Source organism: Accipiter gentilis, chromosome 31, assembly GCF_929443795.1.
Source record: "Accipiter gentilis chromosome 31, bAccGen1.1, whole genome shotgun sequence".
Taxonomy (NCBI): domain Eukaryota; kingdom Metazoa; phylum Chordata; class Aves; order Accipitriformes; family Accipitridae; genus Astur; species Astur gentilis.
Window position 1 is genome coordinate 12492843 of NC_064910.1, and position 17972 is coordinate 12510814.

The 17972-nt window shown below is 42.1% G+C and overlaps 1 protein-coding gene across 2 annotated transcripts in view; it reads right to left on the bottom strand.

Moving 5' to 3' along the window:
• Window positions 1–17972, bottom strand: part of DHRSX (dehydrogenase/reductase X-linked) — a 169830-nt gene that overhangs the window by 25951 nt on the left and 125907 nt on the right. For both annotated transcript variants that reach the window (XM_049834504.1, XM_049834503.1), the window contains one exon: window positions 4030–4237. In XM_049834504.1, the coding sequence (XP_049690461.1) occupies window positions 4030–4237 (208 nt within the window). The remainder of the gene's footprint in view (window positions 1–4029; window positions 4238–17972) is intronic.

Here is a 17972-nt window from a genome sequence, read left to right on the forward strand (position 1 = left end):
GACTGTGTCCTCTGGCATGAATGATGAATCCGCGTTCTCTAGATCTTGTTTTCTAGCAGCATTTACAGACTGGAAGCATTTCTTTAAAAATGTTACAGGAAAATTACACTAAAGTTAAGCCTATTTTGACAGAGGAAAGAAATGAACTAGTTTATATTGGCTGATTTCTAGCCTGTGTTGCTGAAGCCTTTCCCTTCACTTTTACAGGCCGGCGGGGTCACTAGTCCTACTCATTTTCAGTTTGTCAGTCAATAATCACTTACATGGCACTATGTCTTTGGAAATGACAGCTGAGACAAGATCTGATGCGCAGTCTTCCTTCCACAATGCCTTCCTAAATACCAGTCTGAGGCAGCTGAAAGGACTGAATACTCTATATCTGATAATGACACGTTCACCAAGCTTGTCATAAAGGTTTGGGGAAGTTTACAACACTGCTATGTGGGAAATGTCTCTACTTCAATGACATAACGAAGTCGTATGGAGCAGAACAGTCCCTACCACTGCACATTAATGAGAATCAACTGTTTTTTTCTGCTCTAAGGCATTTTAATTGTACCACAGGCAGAGGCCATCTGGCTTAAGAATGAATATTCAGTACCCGTAGCAGAAGCAGAAATACTTGAGAGGGAAATGGTACCTTCCTGGCTTCCAGCTTGGACAGTACCTGTCACTAAAACTGGTGTGTTGTACAGTTGGCTAAGTTGCAATTTGATGCCCGATAAATGTCTTTTTAGGCTATTATGATCTTATTAATTAGTTTTTGTTTACGAGTTTGGACTTTTTCAGAAAGAAGATCACTTTATGTTAAAAATTCCTAAGGGACACCATATTTCACTGCACTTTGCAGAGGACTGTGACAGCTCATCAGCTTTTATTTACTGAGAAGTCATAGGGGTAGAAATCAATTTTTTTTTTTTTTTTTTGAGGAATAAATACAATTTCTCTCTTGTGTGTGACAGGTGCAATCCCTGTTTAGTAATAATGTAGATAAAACATTTGAAAAATGGAATTTTAAAGAACAAGTACCACAGCAGACAATAACTTTCCCGGGAAAGAAACAAGCTGAGAACGAATGAAAACATCACTTCTGAAGGGCAGGCATTTGTTTCACAAATTTTCTGACTGTCACTGGATCCTTTGGCTTGGCCTATCCTACTTCTACAGGGGTGCCTCCCAAGGCAGCTAATTGGGGAAAAAAAAACCCAAACTGATTCGGCAGTGATTTTTCTGAGCTACCTATGAAGACCAGAAGACAATGTTTCACAGTTCAGAGAAAGTCAGGCTGTTAATACTTTGCTAAATTATGTGTACGTATCATGCTCTATTTACAAGACTGTAGGTTTATTTGTTTAAGTACCTAAATATCTTGAGGCAGCTCTGAGGCGGATGTTGAGCCGACAGTCCTGTCTGCCACACTAAGCCGTTTCAAATACGAGCAGCCCAGCGAGAGTTGGGGCCAGGCTGCAATCCCTAGGAGGTATTTGACTTGAATGCAACTGGGACCAGTGCTGGCAGAAATGCATTTAAAGGTAGTGGAGGCTCTGCCACAATATTTTGGAATTAAATCAAACAACATGTTGACTCGCTCCTGAGGGAATGTGATGTGATAAATCCGTGATGCATTTCCTCACCAGAGCTATCTGGGCTGTATTGGCTCTCACGAGCGCCAGGTTGCAGTGGGTGAAGCAATTTCCTGCACGCGTTTAGAAAATGCTCCAGAATACTTCAAAATGATTGATAAAAGTTAGTTGAGCCAATATGATTAGAGAGCTATCACCTTATTTTCACTGCATTACTGCCATAATCCTAGAAGGAAGATTCATATATGTGCACTCTGGACTGAAATTCCCAGGGAGAGGAAAACCATAACACCAACTATCAGTTAATATTATCAGACAACTGAATTTTCTTGTACTTGCTTTCTTACTTTTCTCAGGGGAAATTTACCCTAGTGCACAAGACCAACACAAGACCCACAAGACCCACCCGGGCTTGAATGCTGGATGCTACGGCACTCAACACAGTGATACTGAAATCACCAGGCAGGCTTTTAACGTGAGCTTGCTATGGAGCTAAACATCGCCTTGCGATCTAGTTCTGTTCTGCTAGAGCTGAACACGGCATACATATGTGATGAAGTGCTCCTGAATGTGAGAAAGGAAGGCAAAGTCAATCCTGAATACATAAACATATGTTAAGCAATAAGGAAAAAGTAGAAGTCGGAGCTGTAACTCAGAAGTCTAAGGGCAGACGGGAAGAGTGGTAGTAAGAGTTTTCCTCTCCTTTGGCTTATAGGAAAAACACAACGAGTGTTATATAAAAATGTGAAAAACTCAACCTCAGTAACTGAAGCATTCAGTTATCCAAACCTGAAGTTATTCTGACTCAAAAAGCAATTGATGTATTTGCTTTTCAGGCAGTACACACATCACACTTCCATGCAAGTCAGTATGTCTGTCCGTCACCTGTTGCAAGGCAGAATTCCTTTAGAACAGTACCTCATCCAAAGAATAGGAAGTGATCAGGAACTATTGGCGGTATTACTATTAGAGCTGTAAGTATGAGACTCCCTCTTTGGATAGATCCAAACTAATTTTACGTGTGTTCAGTGACATCCCATTCAGTGTCTAAACATGGTCAGTATAATACAAAAACGTCTCCCTGGGCACACCAATAAAACCGTATGGGATTGAGTGCTGTAAACAAGAGACTCAGTTCTCACTCTCAGACACAGAAATTTTGTCAGAATTTTGTGGCTCTAGAGGAAATGCTGAGCACAACCTAAACATCTACATGAAACTGTTATGTTAGCAAGGTGAAGTAAGTCCAATGAAAAAACACCACCAGCCGAGACTGATATTTAAAATGGCAATCACAAGAGGCAAAACAAGTTTAATATATACAGTCTGGCAAAGATGCATTCTGCTTCTTTAAGAATGCATTACATATTATGAGCATTCCTATTACAATTTTATTGCAATATTCAAGGTGTACTCAGAAGATACTATTAATTTTTTTAAATATGGGTTTATTTGTTTGCATCTTATTTTACAGCCACTCTTCCAGCCTCCAGTTTCGTTTCTAAAATTAAAGCTAGTGATATTTCCATATCAAAGTTTAAAATTAATTTGCTTTGTGGGACATGCCCCTTGATCTAAAATACTTCATTTTAATTAGGACATTTAATTTTCTCTAATGGAATCAGGTTCCATTCACTTAATCCAAAACTACTTTCTGAAAGAGTTATAAGCAGTACATTTTCTCAGCACAAGGCCTCCTAAGGCTTGTCCGCATGAGGAGATTGCACCTACGCAGCTAAACTGATTTCAGATTGATCTACTTACACCACTGCAAAATGCTACTGAAGTTAAGCATAGCTGGGTCTGCCCCACTTCTGGATTGGTTTTATCAAAGAGCTTTAAGTTTCCTAATGCACACCAGGAATAGATAATAGAAAATCAGGTACCATTACAAGTACATGTTAGAATGAAAAATCTAAATGAAAATTGTCCCATCTCCCAGAACACGAGCGTCTGGACCCGCACCACCTGGAGTAAGGCCACTTCCCACCAGTTTTGTACAGCTTCCTCCTTGCCTTTGCTCTTTTCTCTAGAACATGTTGCATACATGTAGACCGTGCCAGATCATGCCTGCTTCTCATTACGAGGACGTACAAGACATTTCCGAGGAACACTTTGCATATTCTGGCTCTGTGTTAGGATGATGTTCTGCCCCCATGCATGCACAAAGGCACATGGATAGATCAGGGCAGAGATAATCAGTGCATGGGCTCAGACAGTGAGAAGCATTCCCTTCCCTTACTGGGAGAGCTCGCTCTCTTCCTTTAAAGTAAGTGTTTGTTCTGGGAAAGGTCTGTCTTTATCAACTTTGTACATCTCATCAGCACAGAGAAATGCAATGAATACCATACATTATGATAAACTCGGAAACACCTTCAGCTCCGTGCTGACTATCGCTCTTACGATGCAGAGGCAAGGCAACAAAATCATTTTAAAAACTGCATACCTTGAAAAATAGCCAGGCTGTCATCCATTTGGCCACTTTTACAACCCAAAAGACATGCTTGTAGAGCTCAGTATTCACTACTCCAGGGTCTACTACATTAGCAGTCACATGGCTTCCATTTGCAGTCAGAAGATGCTGTAGTCGATAGGTAAATAACACAAGGGCAAGTTTGCTTTGGGCATAGGCTCCATGGGGTGAATACGAACATCTGTATACAGGACAGAAAGAGAGAGGGAGAGGCACGTAAAAATAATCAGAAGGAAAACAGAATTGCACAAACATCAAATGTACTGCCTTTTGCAATATCCAGCAAACAAACAGCTATACATTGCGTCGTCAGAAGAAACAGCTTATCATTGGCAGGCGTGTTGTTTGCTGGAGTTCTGGTGATTATTCCGTCAGAAACCAAGTCTGATTTATGGTGGGGAAAAAAATTAAAATAAAATTACACGGTACCTGCCAGAATCTCTACATCCAGCCATTTAAACCAGAAATGCTGAGGCACCAATCTCCAGGATATCATCACCTAGAGGCCCTCAAACTAGTCTCCCCTTCCTCATTGCCCTCTTCCCACACATACATACCCTATTCCCACCCAGTAAATCCATGCCTGATTATACTGCTCCTGGTTATTATTATTTGTATTGCAGCAGGACCTCCTAGTTTCTGATGAAGGCTCTTGTGCTGGGCACAGTACAGATGAGTAAGGCAAGCATTGCACCTGCCCCAGTGACACACCAGATTACGCACAGCTAAAGAGATGGATAAAAAGATGGGGCAAGGAGAGCAGCTGCAAGTGTAACCACAGTTATGCCATATACAGCCTGCAGAGCAAAGGCGGCTGGCTGGGTCTGTGCCAAACAGGAGGTGCGACGAAGGCACACAAATACCGGGAGTTACGGCAAAACATTACCTGTTGAGGCTGCTGTGCACGTCTCTCATCTGGACGCTGAATCTGCCTTTCTTTCAAGTCAAACTTTCTAGGAGTTGCTGATTAGTTGGGTTTCACTGCACGCAGGCAGCAGTATTTTTTTTTTTTTTTAAATAAGCAAGCTAGTTCCATGCAAATTAGCACGTATGTCGCTTAAAATGCTCCTCCTGACTGGGGCCTCAGCACCACTTCCACAAATTCCTATGGCATGACAATTCACTCTTGTAATTACTACAGCCTCTCATCTAACCTTTTTTGTGCTTAGCAGAACCAAAGGTAATTCCAGGCATTACAGACAGCTCATAGGCAAAGCAGGCGGCAGCCTAAAGCAACGGGCTCCTGGGGGTAGCAGAACAGCTCTGGTCCCGATCCCCTTTCCCTCTGCCAGAGCCTGGGGAAGCGGCACTGCTCGCTGCTGGTGCTGATGTGGAGCCAGGGGTTCGGGTCCGTGGGGCAGCAGCTACTGCTGGTGGAGGGAGAGAGAGGGGAACCCACCCAGGAGCAGATCTCCCTTTCCCAGCTCTCTCCTTCCCCCTAGTTGTTGTCCTGCCTCTGTGACAGCCGCAGCTCCAGCTCCAGCCTCTACACCTTCACCCTTAGTGCAGCTAAAGTCCGGGCTGCGGATGCTCCTACTCTGCTGAAAAGCCTGCCTTTGGTTTTCTGTGGTTGCTACTACATGCAAGGTTTTTATTTCAAATGAATAGCAAATATGTCTCAGGGTTCTTTTTGTTATCTCATTCTCATTGAATACCTTACTTATAATATGCTGTACGCTTCACCACAGAAAGCCCCGGATGCTAGCAAACGGGCTGACTCTCTGCAGAGGTGTAAGGCTATTGAAGCAATGTAACTGGTCATGTTATCTGAATGGACTCAGAAACCTGGAGACACAATGGTAAATCGTACAGCTCAGCTACGGGAAGTAAAAGACAATAATACTGCATCTCCAGTGCATCTCTTTTTTTTTTTTTTTTCTTTTTTTCCTCCTCTGCTGGATTCTTGTTCAAGCAAATCACAAACAGGCTACAAAAGCATTGTATAAATTGAGAGAGAATAAAAAAGGACAGCTGATCATAAACAGCCCTTGTACAAACCAACGGCCCGAGCTGTAATGTGCTGGATAACGTAGCTCCATCATCACAAAGATATCACCTGCGCCTCAGGGTAAAATGGGCTATTTTAAGAATAAAGAACAATCACTGCATGAATATAAAAGTGACTCGGCGTTAGTCAGGAAATTGCAGTTACGTTTTAAATTCAGTAACGTCCGTGCTCTGATCTGAGACACTCAAAATGTCACCTTATGCTTCATGCATATTTCAGCCCTTTTAACTTGAAGGACCAGATCCTCAGCCACTACGAGCCTCCCCTGCGCAGCCGTGCGGGGCAGAGCTCACGCCACCCATGGGAAGAAGCACTCATCCGAAGCCGCCTCCGGCAGCCAGCTGGCAGCCAACCCTGGCACTTCTCCATCGGTGCCACCGTTCCCCCACCAGTGGAGAACGCAAGCTGAGGCACGGGACAAGCTTCCCGAGATGAATTAGAGTGATCCCGTCTGGCAAGCAGCTCGCAGGGAAGCAGGGCTCGGGACTACCCTGAGTTGTTCTGCCAGGGTCTAGTCTGGCCTTCAATAACCTTCGGATGCCAGGCAGGAGGACAGCGAACGCTCCCCATGACTTCTCATTCCCACATTTTGTGCGAGTGCTGTTTTGACTTACCTTGTGGCAATGAAGCATGAACTACAAGGGCCGGATCCTCAAAAGCCTTGTACTTTGCATAGATATCTATGTCAGAGATACACGAGTGCTGAGAAGATATAAAAAGCTATCCAATCAGCGAGGAAGCCTTTTATATCACAGTACAGAGATGCAAATGATTTGCAAGGCAGCGGGGAATCAGACTTCAATAACATACTATAGATATGAAGGATATAAAATTGGATACACAGAGCAGACACTTTTGGCAGAACCCCTGCAATGATTACCTGCTCTCTTCCCTTTTTCTCTGTGTGTGCTTTTTGCTTTCCAGGAATCTGACATCAATGGACTACGTAAGACAGAGGAATAACCTGTGACACAGAACTGAGAAGGATTTTTGTTGAACAACTGTTTTGTCTGTGAGACCCCATCTTATTTAGAATCGTGCTGTTTAAATACCACGTTGGAAAAAAGATCAACGCTGCTACTTGATTTCATTACATCCAGTCTTGACTTTACGCATCAGAAAAATAGGAGCACGTAGGCTCCTGTACCTGTACCATGATGGCATCTCCCAGGCACATACAGGTAGAACCACAGAATGATCTGGGTTGGAAGGGACCTTAAAGATGACCTAGTCCCAACCCCCCTGCCATGGGCAGGGACACCTTCCACTGGACCAGTTTGCTCCAAGCCCCATCCAACCTGGCCTTGAACACTTCCAGGGATGGGGCATCCACAGCCTCTCTGGGCAACCTGTTCCAGTGCCTCACCACCCTCACAGGGAAGAATTTCTTCCTAATATCTAATCTAAGTCTACCCTCTTTCAGTTTAAAACCATAAAATATATTCCTCTTACACATGGAATTAAATTTAAAACCTATGCATCTAAATCTAGCCTCTCTTGGTGCTCTATGCTCTGTACGTACATTTTCTACCCTGAATGAAAGTATAATTGTATACTAAATAAAATAATATTGGCGTTACTCATTTCCGCATTGCTTTCATTTTCTGAAGGCTCTAAAAGCTTTCTGAAATGAAAGTGCATACAAGAGGCCAACCAGCCTAAAGCAGAGCACAGCTTACCAGCAAACTGTGCTGGCACACCAGTGCACACAAGGTGCCTGCGACGCGTGGACCCTTGAGGACACGGGGTACCGATGCTTCGCAGCAAGGCAGGCAGACTCTCAAAGCAGAGGAACTCTGCCTCCTAACTAGGTGGCCAGCCGGGCAAAAGACTGGTAGTTCCCAGCTCCCAGGTATATAGGGTAGATACTGGTGTTCAACTGCCCAGGGATCCATCCTAATAAATACGGCCCACCAGGCTCAAGCTACGCCAGACAGCATGTGCCGTGGTTTGGCAAGCCTGTGCACGGTCAGCAGGGAGGAAAAGCGGAGCCAGGACTTGGTGGGAAGAAGTCCGGTGGGAAGGAGTGGCATGCCTGGCGTTGGTAGCGTGGAGAAGTTCATTCTCAGCCACTCAAATGAGTGGGGCTCTCTGTGGACCATTCTTCCTACCATAGAAAACAGTCTCCCCTGGGGGATGCCCGTCCATAGCATTTTGCCAAGTCGGTGCTGATAAAATAGGGCAATGCACAACTCACTAAATGGAAACTACAGGAAGAGTTAAGGCAGACAGAATTTAATTAGCTGCTTTGAAATCCGGCCAAGAGAGGAGCAATATACAAGGCCTTCTCCTTCCTTTTAAAATAATGTTTTATTGATTCTATAAGTGATGAATAAAGGACCAGGATAAGGCAGGCTATGAATTTTCTGCTCAATTAATTTTTAGCAGAAATTCTTATTTTTGGCTTAAGATATTGTGCAACATAGACTGACAAGTTTGAATTGTCATTACAAAAATTAGGGAGGAGAAGAGAAAGGGATTGTTTCGTATTTTTGCCAAACCAAAATAAGTAAGTATTCAATTTTGGAGTGAGTAAGTGAGTGAGTGCTTTGTGGTTTGCTGATTTTTTTTTCTAATTTTTTTTTTTCTTCTTTTCCACCAGAAGCTGATTTTACCACTCGTCTCCATAGTGCTGTCTCTGGCAGCAGTCTCCCTAGCATGCTGGGGCAATGTATTTGTAAAAAGTAATGAGACGCCAAATTTCAAACTGGAGCCTGCAGTGGCTAATGAGGTGTTTAAATATGGACTCAGCTTCTATCCAAGTTTGAAAACTGGATCCATGTTTAGCACTTCCCTTGGCAGTCAGTCTTCCTCTGGTTTCTCTTCTGGCTGGCTTTAGCTGGTCTGTGTTCTGTAGAGGTCCCCCATTTACGTCCAGTGATACCGCGTTTAGTGAAGAGCATTAAGTCAGCTCAGGGTACCCACTGAGTAACAGGGAAAACAAAATTGCTGCTCTGCACAGACCACTTCCTCCACACCTCCTGTGCACAGGCTCTCACGCTGCTCTCGGCTTTTTCTCTTTCATTAACGGTTGCTTTTGCATTATGCACACATGTGGAGGAAGCGGATACAGACCGACTGGAAGAAGGGTGCAGCGACGGCACCCCTTCCCTTCCCCACCGCATCTTGCTTCAACAAAAGGCTCAGAGGACCTGTGACCGTACCCACCGACACACGGCTGCATGAACCTGGCTGGTGCTAGCAGTGGTTTTCCTGGTGTGGACCTCTTTCACACCACACTTGTCTTGTGCATGTTATCCTCCCCTCACCCATCACCACGCTCCCCAATTTCCAGCGTGTTAATTTGCCTGGAGGGCAGAGTGCTCCGAGATCAAACTGCAGAACAACCCGATTGCTATGTGCTCCATTAAAAGACAAGTGATGCAAAACGTGGGTGACATGCTGGGGTTTTTAATGAAAGGCCACACAAAATTTCAATATATGCCTTAGGATGAATCAGTGAATTAAGCAAAACACAGACTTGCTGTATTAAAATGACTAAAGTTTCCTAATGATTTATGTATTAATCTTGCAATACATCATCACCATTGCTTAGTCAAGAATATAAAAGACTATTATTAAACACTCATGAAGCTTTCACAGTCTTAAATTCTCTCTCTCCAGGGAAGGTAGCACAAGATTTTTGGTAATTTGCAGTTTATTTCGAAGCAGCTACAGAAATATATTGCAGAATACAGGTGTGTCTTTTCTGGTTATCATAAGCAGTTTCGTTCTCTTTTCCTATTATAAACCAAAGCCTGAGTCCTAAATATTGCTTATTAGATTTAAGCATACTCCCTAACAGTGCTACATGTATTTATCCCGTGAACACATTTGCTGAGTCTCATCAATCGTGATTTTCCCTCAGTACAAAGAAAAAAGGAAATACAGAGATAGAGAAAAGACAGATTTGGAGAAATGAGAATATACGTATTACCACTGAAAACTAATATTTTGCTAATTGAAAGAAACAAGCATATGCATTAGTAAAACAAAACTAAAATCTAAAGTGTTAACGTAACTACTTATTCAGATGTTGTTACAGTTATGTTTTGTACAGTAGCTGTTCTGTTACCAACTACTGCTATGGGCTACTGTATAGTCACCCATTTCATATACATGCCTGGGTATTTTGGGTGTTCACTGAACAAATGTACTTCTTCGTGTACGTTTCTTTCATATACTTGATATGTGGCCTTTTAAAAAAAAAAAACAACTTATATACATATAACAGTGAAGGTGGCCTTAGCATACCCCTGTGTATTTGAACGGGAATACACTGGCAGCTGCAATTTGAGTGAATCAGGACTCAAGCATCAGGGTGTCCTAGAGCACTCTCATGACCCTGTGATGGTCACGTTGGAGAGGAAGGCTACAAGACTGATAAATGAAATTAGTGGTTCTACACAAGCTGAAAAACAAGTTCTTCATGTCCTAATTGGTCACACGGGGGTTACTTAAGCAGCCAGAGGCAGGTGGCACTTTCAGAGCAGCCCTTTCATTCTGACCCATGGACAAAGACTGACCACATCTCAGAGCTTCCCCCCTCCCTGCAGTGAGCCCCTCAGTGCCATGTGCTGCTCGCACACAGCTCTGGCCAAAACTGGGCTTTCCCTGACATCTTTTGACAGTGGTAAAATAGCATTTTTCATCTTAAAATCAGCGGATAGGTGTAAAGGTAGAGGCTCAGAGCTGGGAGATGCTCTCTAAGAGGCAAAACTTTGGTGATGGTCTCAGTAGCTGATTTGTCTGCAAGTCAGTGACTCCTGCCTTGTGCTTAATCCACAATTCAGTAGGAGCCATAGGCTGGAAGCTGGGGTTTGGGTTTTTTTTTAAAAGCCATGCTTCCCGACTTTCAGCACTTCACTGTATAAATACATAGCATTCAGTGACTAGCCCCTTGTTATAGCCTGTAGGAAATGCAGAGGGAACAAAAATTAACTTACTGTCTTTGGAGGACTACATTTAGTGAAGGAACCTGGAATGTCTTTATTATAGAAGTATTTACGAAAGGCAAAATAAGCAGGGGCTTGTCATCCTGGGCATTACTGTCATCCAGATGGAATTAATGCATCATTTTGCATTTGGCTGATCCCTCCTCCTAATGGCAAGAGGTGAGATGTCAAGATGCTCTACCGATTGCCTTGCTGTGTGTAGCGCCATTGCAGTGTGCTCAGCATGGTTCTCAAATGTACCAAACATGGACTCAAAGATGGGTCTTCTCAAAGTCTCACCAGACTCAGTATCTTAAAAAAAAATGTCTGGGTTTTCTGTTTGTGTACAGCTGGTGTTAATTTCAAATGGTTTTGATGATTTTAAATATTGATGATTGTCGTGGTTTAACCGAACCAAAACCAAGACAATGGCAAGTTCAAGTTGTAATTACTGTAATTCCATTCTCTCAGGAAATATATCTCTTTATAAAGAATGATATAAATTGCTTCCTCTGAAGCATCATTTTTCTACAGTCTGTTCATATGATGCACTGTTAAGTACTTGCTAATATTTGAAGTGGTATTTGAGCATAATGGTATCCCTTCATTCAATTAAAAATCTCCATCAAACAAATGAATGAGTAATAAATAGAAGGAAGCAAGGGTTTGCATTGCTGCAGCCAAGAAACAGATCAAGGCTCCAAGACTTACACTCTGTGTCCTTGTGACCCTTTTGAGTGATGGAGAAACATCATGGCCACGTATCTTTTCATATTATCTCTTGGATAATCTGGATCTCAGGTTACCAAAGATTGTCACACATCTTTTAAGATTATCTCTTGGATTAGAACAAGAAGAGCTCTGAGGCACACTCTACACGCTTATGGAAAGCTTCCTAACTCTCCTGCAACAGAGCTTTTAAGCTGAAGGAAGCTATGGGTCTTCTTATGGTTTCTTCCCTTCCACCAGAATGCACATAGGGCCATAAAATGGCCCGGTAATAACTTGGACAGTCCCAAATCTTACTTCTGTTTTGATAAAACCATCTTAAAACTGGTATAGACTTTTACAGACCAGCTGCAGATTCTGGGCTTTACATTCTGGGACTGAAAGGGAACTGTAGGGCTTGGTTATGCATAATTAAGTGTTGCCATTTCAAATTCAGCACAGTGCACCAATTGTGGTTAGCAGATTTCCAGTAGACTACGTGAAATGTGTTGGTGTATATGTGAAGATAATGCAAGGTTTCATTATGTGGTGGGCTGAACCCACTGCACTGCCTTGGAGTTGAGGAGGCGCCGAATGTGTTCTGCAAGTGCAAATGTTCACCACACTGAAGGACTGGTCTGTCTTACCAGGGGAAACATGACTTGAATGTGCACACAGACTGCAGAATCATTTCTCCCCCAAGATGTCTATAAATACTGTGCAGAAAATCCTATGCCTTCACTCTCTGTCCACAGAAGCAACACAAGATTATCAAGTCTGACACAACAAAATAATTTTGAAAATCAGTTTTTGTTTGTTGAAACAATCTAACCACTTTGCTTTTTCAAAGTTTTGTTACGTAGTGAGAATATGAGTATCACAGCTTCAACCTGAGAGGTAAAAGTGACTAACTCCCTGTACATGAATTAAGACACGGAACAAGCTCATAAAGGAAGACAACTATTTGTTAAAAATAGCCACAAGAAGTCTTCCCCTCTGTTGGAAGACCTTTCTAGGTTAGAGAAGAAATACAGCTGAAACGCCAACAGGTACAGGAGAGATTAAAATGAGGAAGTTTTCTGCACCCATGAAATGACTCCTAGTCCAGCCAAGGCAGAGAGCGGCCCTCAGCTGCTGTCAGAAAAGATGTGGGATTTAAATAAGCATATGAAAGGGGCCTGTGAAGGGGGGGGGCCTTACTTAAGGAACATAAACAAGCCAACTTCAGCAAACAAAAAACCCTGCAAGAAACGAATAGCATACAGTGGCTCAAAGTGGTCCATAGCCAGCACCGCAAAGTGGTTATTTCAAAGTGCAGTAAGGGACAGTGACAGCAAACACTTTCTCTACCATTTAGCCTTAGAGTTGGATTTTGGTTTTGTTTTATAAATTTCCCAATACTGTGTCACCTTGGAACACTGTAAACAGAGATCTGTAATGGAAACCAAGCATTTCCTAAGAAGGGGCACGGCATGGCCTGGGGCCAGAGCGCCTGAGATCTCTTCCACTTGCAAACACACCAGAAGCAAGTGAAGTCAGGCAAGTTCGTCTTTCCAGGAAATGATGAGAAGTTTCATGTCCAAACCCTGAAAAACCAACACACAGTCACAGAGCTGCCCTGCCCCAGCCCTCACTGAAAAAGGAGTTAAAAGATACTGCTGCTTTGGCAGACTGATTGATTTTTGGAGGCAATTCAGATACTGAACACACCCCCTCTCTGAGCTGAGAACCAAAAGATTTCACGCAAATCTCAGACTATTTTAATTTGGATATTTCTGCGGTACCATATCATAGCTAGCATCCCTGTTAAAAGCTCCTGAGCTTCTCAGAAAGTTATTGTGAGCCACAGTGCTCCTCGGTCTCTGTCCTTCTTGGGAGGCTGAGACAGTGCCGTGTACAGCCACTGTCCCCCCCCCCCCCCCCATGACAAGAAATTCAGGGCAACCACAGCACCTGACACATAACGAGAACAGGAGAAATGGAACAACGAAGCTACAGCTATATAAGACATTCTGGCAGTATTAGAACTCCCGGGAGCTAAAATATTTTACTTTCACAGTGATGCATTTTATTTAGAAAGTATATTATTCATAAAACTGACATTTTTATAGAGAATTTGATTTAATCAAAAGACCAATTTTTCTTCACAGGTTTAAGTATTCAAACGCTTGGTCTGCTTTTGAACAGACAAAGTTCTCCTTCGCTGAAAGAAGAGGTTTAGGATGGGGAGCAGAGAAAAGGTTAAGAGTTGTCATTTGTAATTGCAGAGGCAGAAATCTGCCTTTGCCTCCCTCCACTACACCTCGTAATCCTTAATGCACGTGGCAAGATCAGGGATGTATGGTTGTGAAGAACCAGGAGCAACGGCAGGGCTGACCCCAGAGGGGATTTGTGGAAGGTGAGCTGATCATTTTGACCGTTTCTCTTAACACATTATTGCGGGGATTTACAGGCACCTACACCAGCTTTCCTCAGCTACACAAGGCAGCTCGAAGGACAACTCCACTGAAAAAGTACGGTGAGGACCGTGGTAGTTAAAGCAATTATGAGGAATGCTACAACCATTTGAATAATCACCCAGGACCTGAACTCCAAAGCTTTTAAGGTTCATTCAGCCTTAACGAGTCTTTTTGCTCACAGGGAGAAGTTAAACTAACCTTCCCCTCTCCAGGGTGACAAGCTATCTCCACTCTGCATTCTCTGCAAGTCCCTTTTGCCTTCTCTGTCACACGAGCGCAGTACATTAACTTTCAAATTACCATTGAACCGTCTTGCAGTTTTGGAAAACAGCACGTCTATGAGATCCACCGTCCCGTGGGTCACGGAGAGTTGACTTCTCCCACCCAACCCGCCGTGCAGGGAGAGGCTGCGCAGCAGGAACACCCATATATCACATACCTCCCAACCTGCTGCAATTTTGAACTCGTTCAGAAACACTGTGTCCTATTAAATCATTAACCATTATTAATAATCTTTTGTTAAGACCATTAATCCCTTTTAGACAAGAAGGAACTTAACATTGCGACACACAAAGTAGCTGTATTTAATTTCTCTGGTTACATTAAAGTCTGGCATTACCTTTTTGTTACACTGTGTTATTGTTCTTCAGAAACCAATGAACCCTAAAAGTAATTTGATTAGACAGAACGAAAATACATCAATAAATCTAAAATTAAAACTTTCCAAAGTTGGCATCCTGACTTAACTATTTCTCCATTATTGTTTGCAGGAATGGATAGGGATCACCTGTGGCCTGCAACATGGATAAAACACTGCATATGAACTAACCCTCTGTCTTTTGGACTGATTAATTGGTCTGCTGATATAATAGCACTTTTTTTTTTTAATTAATTTATAGAATTTGAGACCTGTGCCTTCATCAGTATACTCATTTTCCAGGCCAGCAAGTCAATTTTTGCAATTGATGCTAATTGCTGCGAAGGCAAGGGATCATTTTGCAAAGCACCAAATCTTTTTGCATTTATACAGAAAGCATTTTGCAAAGAAGGACTCAAATACCCTTATGTAAGTGCAGTAAGCTTTTGAATACTTATCATTTAACTACAGACAGGAAAACTTGGTAACCTGCTGCAGGAAGGACATGTTTAACTGAATACAGCAGTGTGCTGCAGCTGCTTAAACAATACAACTCAAAACAAAAACATATATTTCCTGAATAAAATAAAATCTATAATAAGATTTCTCTCTCTTATGGTCTAGAAGAGACTTTTATGATTACAATTTCTGTAGTTTTCACAGCATTTTATTAAGCAACAGTCCAGTGACACAGCTCTTTATATGTAACTGTGAAAGTCTTCTATACTGACTAAAATGGATTAACAAATGAAAGTGTAACATATAAAATCACTCCTATTTCCTTTTACAGATTTCCTTTATTATTTAAAAATTTGGAAATAAAAAAATAGTACTATGCTACTATTATGCTACATCAGCTTCGTATTTGGTTTTGCCTGAATTGAAGATATTATACATCTCCTAAGTTCTTCCAGTCAGAGAGAATTAAGAAACTGTACATGACAGATCAGTTGTGAAAAGGCACTACAGGAACCAACCAGGAATTATTTTTTTTTTAAAAAAGGTTTTCATTTAAAAAAATTTTGACTCATCAAACCATTCTCAGTGAAAGAAATCTGTTCTAAACAAATGTCCAGCTTAAAAAAAAAAAAAAAAGTAATCTGAACCTGATGGAAATACCTTACTTCAACTGGATGACTTAGAAGTTAAAAGTTCGGAGTTTCAGTTTGATCAGCATTATACTTCAAAATATGAATGACAATGTACTCATAAGGATAATTACAAATAAACTAGAAATAAAATATTCTGAAATTGCTGAAATCAAAGGGTTTAGTCTGAAAAATAGATTCATATTTTCCAAAAGTAATATGACATTTTAAGTTTTCATTGCTATTCATGGTCAATATTTTCAAAATCTCAGCAACGCTGATGGGACAAAATCCTCAATTTTCTACCCAAACTTAATACAAATTCATTTACCAACAAACATCACACGCACACAAGAAGTGAGATGAAGGACACCACCCATCCAAGGAGAAGAGATCTCCAGACGCTTTGCTAGACAGATTTTCCCATCAGTACGTGACACCTGCTGTTACAGCCCTTATGAACTGCCTAACAGAGGAGATGATTAACTGGAGCTGCCTGGTCTCCCCAGCATCCTCCCAGGTCCTGGGCAGGGCTGTTTACCTTATTTTACACTAGCTAGGATGCACATATGGCAGCTGGCATTTTTGCAATGCTTTTCATTCAATCTGTATTGTCTCTGACATGATTCATGCACTAGGGCTACAGGGAAAAGAAATACAGAAATTATCTGGGGACTGTACCAGCTTGGAGAGTTACAAAACCCATCAGCTCCTTCTACAGTTGGAGAGCAAAGGAAGGAGAGCAGAAAAAGTGTGACTAACTGTTCCAAATATACGGGAGACATGAACCAGGAAAGGAGCTGTCTTACTGTGGCTGGGGAGTTCATAGATCTGTGATTCACAGCATTACAGGGCCCATTTGGCATGCAAAAAGAGAGGATGATGAAAGGAATAGTTAGTCATGGAGAAAAAGCTAGACAGAACACACAAAGATGCTAACCCCTGGGAAAGGGAGCATATTCAGGTGACACACAGCCTGGGAAAGGGAATAAGGTCTTTTTTTCTTTATTTTCCTAAAATTCCTTCTTACTTCAGTAGGTAAGGAGTTGAAGGAGCGCCCTCCATCCCAGCCTTGTAAGGGCACTACAAAATTCAGTGCACTGCTCAAGCCTATCTCAACCCAAGAGGACGGCACAACATTCTTCACACTTTTGCTAAATCCAGACAGCCATATTCTGTCATGACCGTATTTTTTTTTCAGTGCACAGTGTACTACCCTCAGCATGCAATTGCTGAAATCACGCTTGCAGATAGATAGCGTTTCTGGTAAACTTTCACCTCCTTGAAAACAGTCGTATTCAAAGTAAGGATGAAGGAGAATGATTTGCCTTAGGGATCCCCTTGTCGACTCATGTGATTGCTGTTGAAAATGGTCTGGATCTAAAAGACCACAAAGGTGTTTGATGTTCTTCATATATCCTTCAGCAAAAGAACTGGGAGAACAGTCATTGCTCTTGTGCGTTTGCATTTTCAATAACACACATGAAACAAGCTATGCCCTGCCAGTTTGGAACAAGCTCTGTCCTGCCTTGATGTACCCATGCTGTGTCTCTTTTACTGGTGTGTGTGAAAAGGATGGGCAGGAAGGCGGAGAAATGACATTTGTAGGCGAGAAATAGGACTGGGGCTAGGGGAGAAGGTAAGAGGAAGATAAATGGATAGGAGGAAATTAACTGGTGGGCAAAAATAAGACACACACACCCCCCAAAAAAAGAGAAAAAAATTATGAGATAGGGAGGGAAAAGGCAATGGAGACAAAAAAAAGCTCAAAAGACACAGGTGAAGATGAAACTATGATCACAGAAATCAAATAGGCAGGCATGAAGAGAGAGATAACAAAGGAAGAAAAATAGTGTAAAATGCAAGGAAAATCAAGAAAAAATTAAATTAACCCTTCCACCAAAAAGGAGCTGGAAAGAGAAACATGGGATAAATCAGATTGGTAAGATGGCAGAAAACAAACCAAAGAGGAAACATGGAAGACAGTAACACAAGCTGCATTTAATACTGTTCATGGGACGGACCTTCCAACAATTATTTGTTATGCTGTTGCCCTGTGGTCACTGTGATATGGATGACGTC